General features: G+C 34.5%; 1 protein-coding gene across 10 annotated transcripts in view; it reads left to right on the forward strand.

Annotated features, from left to right (window-relative positions):
• Nucleotides 1-13,072, forward strand: part of EHBP1 (EH domain binding protein 1) — a 376,969-nt gene that overhangs the window by 168,255 nt on the left and 195,642 nt on the right. For all 10 annotated transcript variants that reach the window (XM_059187792.1, XM_059187791.1, XM_059187789.1 and 7 more), the window contains exons 6-7: nucleotides 799-980; nucleotides 3,677-3,816. In XM_059187792.1, the coding sequence (XP_059043775.1) occupies nucleotides 799-980; nucleotides 3,677-3,816 (322 nt within the window). The remainder of the gene's footprint in view (nucleotides 1-798; nucleotides 981-3,676; nucleotides 3,817-13,072) is intronic.

Raw genomic sequence — 13,072 nt, forward strand, 5'->3', positions numbered from 1 at the left:
TTGTTTTCATCGTTCTCTTAGGCTATTATTCTGTAAAGAATAATTTTGAAATGAGATAGCTTATTATTAGAATGTTAAGTACCCTTGATAGCAAATAGATTTCATTTTATATTCATTTCTGATAAATTGGTAATAGCTGTGTAGAAAATTTTGAGACCTGTTGGAGTCATTTGGCAGTGTCTGCCACAGACATAGCATCCCAGAAACCAATGGTTTCATCCTTAGTAAACGTGACCTGAGGGAAAGGAAAGAGAAATGTAGAGTGGAGTGCCCAGAAAAGCCCCTGAGAAGAAATAAGGCTCAAATTAGAAGATAAATAGAACTCAGATACTGTAGGTAAAAATGAGGTTAGAATGCCATAGAGGCTGGGAGTTCCATAAAAAAATTGGAGGCATTCAGAAGAGGAGAAATATCATTAGGTTACATTAAATAGAATGAAAGGGAGGAAAACAGCTTTTGAGTACTTTTGATGCCTATCTCTGTGCTAGATCCTCTTTTTTGGAGGAACTCTGGACACTTTCTATCCTAGTTTGCATTAGTTACTTTTTCTTTTTTGAGCTATTTACGGTTGTTTTAGTTTGTTTTTATTTCTGCCTGGGCCAGCTCTCTCCAATTTTTATGTCTTATTTAAAGATATAAAAGTTTTAACTTCATCACAATTTTATTTCAAATTTATATTACAGGAATTCAGGAGGGAAGTTTCAACTGTTACTTAATCATATTATTAAAGTACTATTTTAAACTACTTGGCTGTAAAATAAATAACTCCAAGATTCTGAATTATTTTTCATTTTCCAGGAATCCCCTTCTGGTCGAAGAAAAGCTCTTGCTACTAGCAGCATCAACATGAAACAGTATGCAAGCCCTATGCCAACTCAGACTGATGTCAAGTTAAAATTCAAGCCATTGTCTAAAAAAGTTGTCTCTGCCACTCTCCAGTTTTCATTATCTTGCATCTTCCTTAGGGAAGGAAAAGCCACGTAAGTTTCTTTTGTCAAGAAGACAAGCTGCTTCTGGGTGTGTTTTAAAACTGTATGTAAACAGCTTTTGAGTCAGTAGACTGGCAACAGTTGAGAAGAACCTACTGCATACCAGTCATTCTTGACATTCTTTGTTTCAGAGGCTAAATTAAATGAATTCTTTGTTATTTATAGTCTCTTGACTCTAGAGAGTGAACAGTAATATAAAAGTAACAAGTTCCAAATTTTAAATTGTATGTTATTAGGGTATCATACACATTTGTTTTGTATTTCATTGTCTTCAGTGGGAGTAACTGTACTCTCAAGTACAGACAATTCAGTTTGAAGAGCTTTTCCCAATTCACGTTCTCTGGCTCAGCCTTCTAAGAATTGTATAGCAAAGTACAATTTGCTATGATTATTCATTTCAAAAATCACTTCTTAAGCACTGAATAGGCATTGCATGACGGTAGTTCCTGCACCAGGTCTGGTCTCCTAAGGGCAAAATTCTAACTGGATAAAATGAGGTAAACATACCTGGAGCCGCAAGAAAACTAATATGCACCATGGTCATTGCATACAGTCAAGTCAAGGATGAGTGCATGTTGGAGGTATAATGAAGGGGTTAGTACCTATTTGGCGAGGAAGATCAAGAAGGGAAGAAATGGAAATTCTAAGCCTAGACTTAAAAGGTAAGAGGAAGAGACTAGCTATAAACATTTTGATCCAATCTAAATCATAGTTCTAAATGTATTTGAGCCAGTGGAATGTGGTTACTATAATTGGCCATGTTCACTTGACTGATTAGACTGGATTCTGTGTGTCAGTCAAGATGAGATGTTTGGCACTCATCTACAGGGCAGCAAACGACTTGGTAGATAACAGTAAGCCCCATCTCTGGAAAGTTGGCTTTTGAGTGAGTGTGGTAGAGAGACAGTACAGAATGGAAGCAATCAGTCTTTCATCTCAGAACCTTAAATTTTAGTCTTAAATACTGAGAAATTAAAAATAAATACCTTACCCTGAAGTACAAGTCAAAATGAAAGGAAAGGAAACAGGAAGAAGAGAGAAAACAAAACCAGAGAAGGTCCTTTGATTGTGGACTCCTTTCCACTGGGCAGCAGTAAGTGAATCAGCACGATCCATGGAGAATCTGGGTGAGAGGAATTCAGTTGAACCAAATGTCTCAATTCCAGTGGAGAATTCTCTCAAAACACCCTAAACTCCCTCTCTTCCTCCACACTCCTTGCTTCCTAACCTTGCACAGAAAAATAAATAGTTAAGGTTAAAATCCAAAATATGAGGAAGTTAAAGTTAAAGAAGTAAAATTAAGCAAGTTAACATTTTAAGAATAATGTTGTATCTTGAAATTATCCCCCATTGGCAGGTGAGCAATTTATAAGGCATTCCTATAAGGTAATACAACTTTTTTTGTTTATTCAAACTTTGTGTCACTGAATTTATTTTTAAAAGGGGAAATAATTTGGTTAACTCTAACCTTATGTGAGAGAAAATGCATAGAATTTTAAAAACCTGTTTAGTCTGCAAAGTTGCACTGTATTTAGGAAATAAATGAATATTAGTGAACATTTCTTTACAAAACAGTTTTCTTTTTTTTTATTTTATTGTGGTAAGAGAAATAGTATCTTAATTTGGCTTTTTGAATTTTAGGGAAGTATATAAAATTGAAATTTAGCTCATATATAATATTAGAAATGTGTTTTATACACTGTAGTTTATTTGAAATTTAAAGTGAAAATAATAGATCAAGAAAACTTAAAGTATTTGATATTTGGAGTATTTAATGTAAACTGTATACACATATACTTAAAATACTTCAAGATAAAGACGTTTTTACATTTTATCAAATATATAGTATTTAACTTAGAATCAACCCATCTTGTAATTTTTTTTTTTTTTTTAAAGATTTTATTTATTTATTTGACAGCGAGAGATCACAAGTAGGCAGAGAGGCAGGCAGAGAGAGAGGAAGGGAAGGAAGCAGGCTCCCTGCCGAGCAGAGAGCCTGATGCGGGACTCGATCCCAGGATCCTGAGATCATGACCTGAGCCGAAGGCAGCGGCTTAACCCACTGAGCCACCCAGGCGCCCCACCATCTTGTAATTTTTAAAATGCTAGACTTCAAGGTGTTTTTTTCTGTTACAGTAGTTCCTTAACTGCTGGGGAATTCTGGCCCCTTTGAGAAAAGTGCACATTTAAATAAGATTTAAATAAGATTTAAATGTAATTTATGGTGGTTTACCATTTCTTTTTCTTCCTACTCACCAAACCAAAAGGGTTCATGAATTTCAGATGAAGAATTTCTATTCTAATTTACTTTGAAAGTTTGAGTATTTTAAAGTTCAGATCTCATTGATTTGCAAGCTACCTCACTGTTTTATGAAACAAGTTTTTATTTCCAGGTTTAATGATTAGGAAACCATACTTTAATCCTATGAAGAAAATTTTAGTCTTCAACAGATCTGCAGCACAGTTAAACTAACTCCTAACCAGTTAGTTTTTAATCCAGTTTGCTTTTTACCATTTAAACATACCATTTAAAAATGAATTTAGACTTTTCAATAGTCTTGGGCAACTATTTAAAAAGGCTCATTAACATATTGAAAGAAGGACTATATTATTATTTTCTTGAGCAATCTTTTTTCAAACAATGCCATTTCATGAGCTGTATATTAAATTTTAAATCATTCATGTAGGGATGAAGACATGCAGAGTCTGGCTAGTTTAATGAGTATGAAGCAGGCTGACATTGGCAATTTAGATGACTTTGAAGAAGATAATGAAGATGATGATGAGAACCGAGTGAACCAAGAGGAAAAGGCAGCAAAAATTACAGGTTGGTTTTATTAGCATTAAGATAGAAGTTTATCTTTTTTTTTTTTTTTTTTTTTTCTTTTGCAAAGTTTAAAACTCATTCTTGTTTTCCAGGAAAAAACAATGCTTCTAACAAAATATTTTTTCTTCCTTAAAGCTGTTTTAATATAATATACCATTTAGCTCTCTGAAAACTTTATGGACTGATGGTTAGTACAGATTTTCACAATTTAAAAATCAAGTCCAAGCTTCGTTAAGAAAGCATAAAACTTCAGTGGGACTACTGATTATAGTATAAAGTAACCTACATATGTTCACACTTTTGGGAGTTTAAGGATGAACCTTCTTCTTCTTCTTCTTTTTTTTAAGATTTTATTTATTTATTTGACAGACAGAGATCATAAGTAGGCAGAGAGACAGGCAGAGGGGGAGAGGGAAGCAGGCTCCCTGGTGGGCAGAGAGGCTCCATCCCAGGACCCTAAAATCATGACCTGAGCCGAAGGCAGGAGCTTAACCTACTGAGCCACCCAGTGGGTTAAGGTTTTACTTAAAACCTTCTTTTAAGGGCGCCTGGGTGGCTCAGTGGTTAAGCCGCTGCCTTCGGCTCAGGCCATGATCTCAGGGTCCTGGGATCGAGTCCCGCATCGGGCTCTCTGCTCAGCAGGGAGCCTGCTTCCTCCTCTCTCTCTCTCTCTGCCTGCCTCTCTGCCTACTTGTGATTTCTCTCTGTCAAATAAATAAAATCTTTAAAAAAAAAAAACAAACCTTTTAAGTAAAGATCTTTAAGGGTATCAGGACAAGATGAATTGTCTACCTTCTTCTAGCTCATGTGCATTTATTCACATAAATTATGGCACATTTTTTTTTTAATTTGTATATATCTTATGTATCCTTATATCTAAAAGCTTCCATGTAGGTATTCTTTATGGCTGGTTTGATCACACTACTAAGATGATAAGTGGTTAGAATCTCTTTGTATTAAGTGGTCAGTAAATATTGATAATCTGGCTACCATACTTACAGAATTGATGTTATACCTTTATTATTAGAGTGAAAAGCACAATATACATACTTCTTTCAGCTAATGAATTGTTCTGAATTTTTGTGTTGCTATTCCTTGACTTCTGTCATGTACTTGCCTATTGGTGAATGTTTCCAAATTCTTGACACTTTGCCAGACATCTCTTGGCTCAACCCCAACTATTTCTATCATAATGGTAATTAGTGTTAGGGAGAATTTTCATTAATCACATGACCCATTTACCTCTTTAGTCAAAAATTTCCTTGACTTTCTGAATTCTCGTAATACTCATTTCCTCTCCATTTCTAGAAATTTATTATAAAGAATTGAACAGACTTCTATGCAAAGATGGATGTTTTGTCCTCTACAAATTTTGTAAATTAATATTTTCTAATGTATGATTGGCATTTTGATTTCTTCAACCCAAGGTTGTTTAGGAGAATGTATTTTATCATGGGCTTTATAGTTTGTTTCTTTGTTTAAATTTATTCAAATAAAATTCTGAAGACTTTCAAACTTCAATCTCAGATAAGTGAGGTAAAGTTTGAAAGTCTTCAGAATAGTCTGGATATATGATCTATTTTTGTAAATTTTCCATAAATATCTTTTTACATGTATATTCTATTTGTTGATTCAGCATATATTTATTAGACCAAACCTTAACTTTTTAGTCATTTATATTCTTTTTTGTATAGTTCATCTGTGAAAGAGAATTTCATTTTTTTTTTTTAAAGATTTTATTTATTTATTTGACAGAGAGAGATCACAAGTAGGCAGAGAGGCAGGCAGAGAGAGAGAGAGGAGGAAGCAGGCTCCCTGCTGAGCAGAGAGCCCGATGTGGGACTCGATCCCAGGACCCTGAGATCATGACCTGAGCCGAAAGCAGCGGCTTAACCCACTGAGCCACCCAGGCACCCTGTGAAAGAGAATTTCAATGCTTAATTCTTTAGTGCATAAAAGTTAATTTTCTACTAGTTTCATTAGGGATTATAATTTGATTTGCCCGATTTAATGCCTTATGCTGAGATATTTGCCTGATGTTAATATTTATAACGCATGCTTGCTTTTTTTTTTTAGTATTGGTATTTTCCTTGTGTATTTATTACTTTCCTTTTAACCTGTATTCAGTGCTTCTCTTATAAACAGTATTTGGTTTATTTGTTTTTATATTCTTTGTCCTTGATAGTTATATTTTTGATAACTACATACTTAATTTCACTTACTACTTTATTTATACTTTTATTTGGGAATTTTCTTACTACTTTTTTCCCATCCACCCCTTAAATCTTACCATTCTCAAATGTTCTTTATTTAAGCATTTGTAAATAGAGTAATTTGGAAGTTAACACATTTTATTTTCATTTTAGTATACTATCCTCTAAGATAAATAAGCCAGATGGATAAATAAATGAACTTATATTTCTCTACTAACATTAAAAATTAAACAGGGGTACCTGGCTGTCTCAGTTAGTAGAGCGTGTGACTCTTGATCTCAGGGTTATGAGTTTGAGCCCCACATTGTGTGTAGAGAGTACTTAAAAATAAAGTCTTTAAAAAATAAATAAATGAATAAAACAGTATGTTGACTTTCCTTATGTAAGATGAGAGATTCAATATTATATTCTCTTTATTCAAACCTCTCTGTCTAGCCCTTCCTGGCTATTATGTTTATTTCAATAATATTTTGGATTTTTAGTAATATATGCAGACATTTATATTATGATTGTGATTGATGCCAGCAACCATTATACAGTACTTTTTTTTTTAAAGATTTTTATTTATTTATTTGACAGACAGAGATCACAAGTAGGCAGAGAGGCAGGCAGAGAGAGAGGAGGAAGCAGGCTCCCTGCGGAGCAGAGAGCTTGATGTGGGCCTCGATCCCAGGACCCTGGGATCATGACCTGAGCCGAAGGCAGAGGCTTTATCCCACTGAGCCTGGGTGGGTTGTACAGTACTTTTTAAAAATGCCATGTGTTACCTATCTTTGAGTTCTTTATTTGGCTAGCTGACGTACTTCAGGAAGGATACATTAATTACCTTCCTCTACTACCACTGGTGACTTTTTACCTATCTTTCAAAATTTTATTTTATTGACACGTACTCTGGGAAACACTTCATGCCCACTTAAGCTTGATCATTCCAGCCCCTGTGCTACTGTTGTACTATTTACTAATATAGGCATTTTCTTACAGCATGAATGTTTATAACTGCAGTAGGATATAATTTGATCTTTAAGTTGGAGGATGTGGTTTGTTCTTCATAGATGGCTTTTGCTTAAAACTAAATCTCAGCTAGACACTAGTACCATAAGTAGGAATTTTAAAAAACCACATATTTTCATAGCTGTTTTGGGCAGTGTTGTAAATTGTAATCAAAAGATCACAGCAGTGGGGAAGAAAACGGTTATAACAATATGTCAGAAGTTTTATTGTGGTATTGAAAGGAAAAGAAAGAACATTATTTTTGATATATATAATGAAAATATTGAGTAATAATTAGAGTTTATAGCTAAACCCTTGTCTTAGTCTGTTTGGACTGCTACAATAAAATACCATAGATAGGTACCTTATGAGGGCCCTCTTCTGGGTCACAGACCTCTTGTTGTATTCCTCACTTGGTGGAATGGGGAAAGGGATCTCTTTGGAGCCGGCCCCCTGTAGAAGGGCATTAATATTATTCATGAAGGCTCTGTCCTCATGACCTAATCCTCTCCCAAAAGTTCCACCTCCTAATACCATCACACTGGGAATTAAGATTTCAACATATGAATTTTGGGGGGACACAAGCATTTCAACAAGTAACCCTTATTGCCTAATCATACACATACACCTTATTTTCTAAAATTCATATTGCATGGAGCACTGGGTGTGGTGCATAAATAATGAATTTTGGAACACTGGAAAATAAAATAAAATAATAAAACTAAATAAAATTTTTGTAGGAGGAATAGCTTTCTAGCCTAAAATCCTCTGACCCTAATCAGAGAAGTTGTTTTAATGCAACTTGTGATGATCCAAGATTTCTTTGAAATTTTACTATTTTTGTGTTGTTATTTATGTATGTATTTCTTTTCCCCATTTTCTGAAATTGTTCAAGGTAGAGACTACGTTCTAGTAATTTTTTCAACTCTAGCTTCTGGCACATTGTCTAGACCATATTGAGAATTTAAGATGTGTTAACTGAAAGGCCATAAATCAATGAAGGGACTTCCATTTCCTATTTAAGCCCATACTTATCACTCTTGCTTATTATATTGTTCCATTTATTTGACCTTTACTCATGTACCACCTTATTCAGGGTTGGAGTGGTCTCATTTTATGGAAGGCATGTGATCTGGAGGAGACATAATTCAAACCTTAAATAATTCAAGACTAGCTTTCTAAAAGTAACGAATGCAAAATGTGTGTTGAGGGAGTAAGGGTAGATGGAAACAGTGGTGATTAGATGCATGCTCTTAAGTCAATCCACAGTCATTGTAGCATATTTTTCCTTTGATGTTACTTTTTTTTTCTCTATTATATTTGCAGAGTATAGTCACTTAAATTAATAGCACCATGTTATGGCAGTTGTTTGGCATCCTTAGTTGCATTTTTTAGCACATGTAAATTCCATTCCAAACTTATTATCTTTCAGAAATTTTTTTTTAGCACCAGCACTACCACTCTAAAAATGTTTTGGTAAAGTAGTTTTAAGATAGTTGAAAAGATATTAAAATTTAACAACAGTAATGTTAAAGCAATAGGTTAGGACTAAACAAAAAGTGCATTTTATAAAGTATGGTGGGTATTTTTATTTATTGGTTAAAGTGGCAGTGGGTTTTTTTTCCCCCCCTAAGAAATCTTTTTTTTTTTTTTTTTTTTAAGATTTTATTTATTTATTTGACACAGAGAGAGAGAGATCACAATAGGCAGAGAAGCAGGCAGAGAGACAGGGGGAAGCAGGCTCCCCGCCAAGCAGAGAGCCCAACTCGGACCATAGTCCCAGGACCCCAAGGTCACAACCCGAGCCGAAGGCAAAGGCTCAATCCACTGAGCCACCCAGGCGCCCTAAAGTGGCAGTAGTTTAAACACAGCTTATATTAGCTCTTCCTTGCAGGTTTGAAATTGCTGACAGAATGTTTATGGAGGAAGGAATCACTATTTTAAATTTCATCTCTATTGATTATATCTATATATTATAATATAAATGCATAAAATGCAATCACATATCAATAAAAATTATATGGGTATATTATTTCCCAACTAAGCTGCAAACTTCTTGAGGGAACAGAGTATCACAATTATTTTGTGATACTTTAGATTGATATCTAGAGGCTCATCATTTAGTCAGTGATTTCTTATGGAATATTGCTGTGAGATCAATAGTACTTAACAAATATTCTGAAATTAGTCTTTGCTATAAGGTAAATAAAAATTCGTGATATCTATACTTGGATTGATCAAAAATCTCTACTCTGTTCTGTCTGAGACAAAATTCACTGCTAACTGAAAACATGTTTTAGAACAGAAACCTTTTATTGATACTGTTATGTACAAGTATGTTCTACTAAGAGGTGCATCACCAGTAAATGGGCAAGGAAGTTTTGAATTACAATTAGAAGAATCAGTGAAATGTAGTGGGAATAATAGACCTTGGAGATGGAGAAACAAAGCCTATTAATGGGATAGTTTATTATAGGCAGTATTAGAAAACATGTATGGCTTTAAAACAATCAGTGCCTCTGTCTAGAGATATGGCAACTTCGGAATTCATGAACCGCTATATGGCAGTATGACCATCTTTAGGATTTCTGTTGAATTTCTGCACACATAACAAGAAGAGAAAAAAGATTCCTCCATAAATAACAATGTCCTGTTGAATACAGCTCAGAAAGTCACATTCAACTGAAGCAGTTTATAGCAGAGCATTATTGGAGAAACTCAGACATTATGAAATACCGGAAAGATACCAGTATACTTAAAGCTGTAGCAAAGATAACCAAGGGTTTTACTTAGGTTCAACCAGATATTCAGACTAAGCATTAGATACACCTAGAGAAAGATATTGGAAACACAGAAACACAACAGCATGCCAGCAGAGCATTCTGTTTTCACTCGAGTCCTCAAATCATCCCAGGTCCCATTTTTTTTTACCTCTGTCTCCACATGACAGCTTAGGTACAAGGAGACAAGTCCACATAGTTAGAAGCAGGGATTGCCTTGATTTAGTCTCCATGCTGCACAAGAGCTGGTATCTTTTGAAACATTTAATAGGTATAGTTTCCAGGGTTTCTATAACCGAAATGCGTAGTTAAAAGAGTCCACAATCACAGAAGCCCAAAACTGTGACCTTCCATTGGATATATAGTTCATTCATTGTCTTCCCATCCAGATGCAGTTTATAAATTAAAATCATTTTTACCATAAGCACTATTGTCTGGTGTTTATTACTCCATTTCCTATAGTTTGTAAAGTTAATTTGGGAGGAGGAAGTGTGACATATTGGCTAATTTCAGAGAATATAATCTTAAGCATAGATGGTAGTAGAAGAGATTACCAGTTCATATTTGAAGAGCCAAGGTTGATTATGGGATGCCTTAGCCCTCTAACATTACATGTCCTACTCATTAGGACTATGATTGGGGAAAAAATAGGTCTTTCTCCTTTGAGTAGAAGGTCTCTCAGAATGAACTTGGGACTCTGGTCAGAGAATAATACATCCATTAATTTGCTTCTGGTTTATATCTCACCATTTACTCTCCAGTAACTAGGATATTAATGAGCAAAATCATAGGCTTGCTGTGGGCTCTATAAAATAGTAGAATAAAAATGGCCATCTATTTTGCAGTTCTTTATAAAGGATAAGAATTTCTGGAATACTGCTCCTATTATTAGGTATTGAGGTTTGAAAACAGGGTAAAATCAGAGAGCTGGGGGCATTTATGATCCCTTGAGCTAAAAAGTTGATAAGGTATCACAACTACCACCTTTTTAAAGGAATTTGAGACGGTAGGAAGAGAGACCAAAGATGGTAAGAATATCTCCTCCTTGTGTTCAGAACTCAAATATGTCGACTCAGAGACCAGAAGTGGCAGGAGATACAGATTACAACTTCAGCCTCCTTTCTATGTCATTGTTAAACCCTAATTAATTTTGTTTTGTTTGTACTAATGACAACTGAACATTCTCTAAGGCTCCCTGCCTCCCTAGGAAACTCCAGGAGAATTCTGGTGACACTGAGAGCCTATCTGACAAGGCCAGAATGGAAGTAAGAGCTCTGAAGAAAAAGTTGAAAGTGCTCCAGTATTTAGGGGAGGAGCCAGAAAACAATGAATATTCTAAGTACTGATAATGCATTCTCTGAGGATTTGTCCTGGGAATGCGAGGTTGGTTTAACCACGGTAACAGAATAAAGGAGAAAAACCATGTTATCTCCTCAATAACCACAGTAACAGAATAAAGGAGAAAAACCATGTTATCTCCTCAATAGATACGTGAAGAAGTGTTTGACAAAATTGAGTACCAAGTTTCTCAGCAAGATTTCAATGTAAGGGAATTTCTTCATTTTGATAAAAGAACATTGATGAAAAGCTACAGCTAATATCATATATTATGGTAAAATACTGAATACTTCTCTCCTAAGACTGGGAATGAGGCAAAGATGTTTGCTTTCGCCACTTGTGTTTAACATGATACTGGATATCCTAGCAATGTCATAGGATACAAGATTAATATAGAAAAATCTGTATTTTTGTATATGAACAATAAACATTTGGGAAATGAAATTAGCAAAATAATTCCATTTACAGTTGAGGCTAAAAAGTCTGTAAATAGTTAGAAATAAATTTAACAAAAGATGTAGAAAAACCTCCACATTGAAAACTGTAACACAATATTGAAGGTAATTACAGAAGACCTTAATAAATAGAGAAATATTCTACACTTATAGATGAGAAGACTCAATATAGTTAAGATTTCAGTCCTCCCCAAGTCAATCTATAGATTCAACCCAGTGCCAATCATAATCCTCGCTGGCTTAAAAAACAAACCAAACAAACAAAACAAATTGAAAAGCTGACTCTGAAATGTATTTGGAAATGCAAAAGACTTGAATAACAATACAGTTTTGAAAAAGAACAGCATCATAATATTAATACTGCTTGACAGCAAGATTTACTATGAAGGTATAGTAATCAATATGGTATGGTCTTGGCATAGAACAGTGGAATGAAACAGAAAGTTCTGAAATAGATCCAAAACTTATTTGTCCAATTTTCAGCAAAGGTGCAGCATAATTCAGTGTGGAAAGGAAAGTCTTTTCAATAGATTATTTTGAAGTACCCAGATGTCTGTGTGGAAAAGATGAGTCTCAGTTCCTACCTTCCATGATATACAAACATTAATTCAAGGTTGATCATAGACCTAAATGCAAAGGCTAGAACAATAAAGCTTCTGGGGAGGAAAAAAAAACACAACAAAAAGAACAGTGTCTTTATGACCTGAGGTCAGACAGGGTTCATACATAAGACATAGGTGAGTAAACATGAAAGAAAATTTTGATAAATTAACTTTCATCAAAATTAAAAACTCATGCTCATCAAAGGAGATAATTGAGAAAATGTTAGGTAAGTCATAGGCCAGAAGAAAATATTCACCAAGTAGATATCGGACAAGTCTTACATTCAGAATACATTTTTTAAATGTTAGACATCTCTGTAGTAAAAACACAACCCCATTTTTAAAAATGTTGTTTTAAAAGATTTTATTTTAGGTAACCTTGACACTCAACATGGGTCTAGACTTTACAACCCCAAGATTTAGAGTTGCATGCCCTACTGACTGAGCAAAACAGGTGCTCCTGTTTTTTAAGAAAATGGGCAAAAAATTGTATATGTGGTCCCCAAAGAAAGCTGTATCAGGCCAATAATCCCATGAAAATGTTCTCAGCATGACTTTGTGAAGCAGGTTAAAATCACAATGAGATTATAATTCCAACACAGTATAATGGTTATAATTTAAGACTAGCAATACTAAATATTGGCAAGGATGTGCACTAACTGGAACTTTCATCCATTTTTGGTAAAGTATGTAACGAATGGTATGATCACTTGAAAATTTCTTGTAACACTAAACATATGCTACCTCTGACCCAGCAGTTCCACTCCTTGATGTTTATCCAAAAAAAAATGAAAACACATGGCCACAAAAAAGATTTGTACAAAAATGTTCATAGCATTTTTATTCATAGTAGCACTGAACTAGAAAAAGCTCAGGTA

Source organism: Mustela lutreola, chromosome 9 (assembly GCF_030435805.1).
Source record: "Mustela lutreola isolate mMusLut2 chromosome 9, mMusLut2.pri, whole genome shotgun sequence".
Lineage (NCBI taxonomy): Eukaryota > Metazoa > Chordata > Mammalia > Carnivora > Mustelidae > Mustela > Mustela lutreola.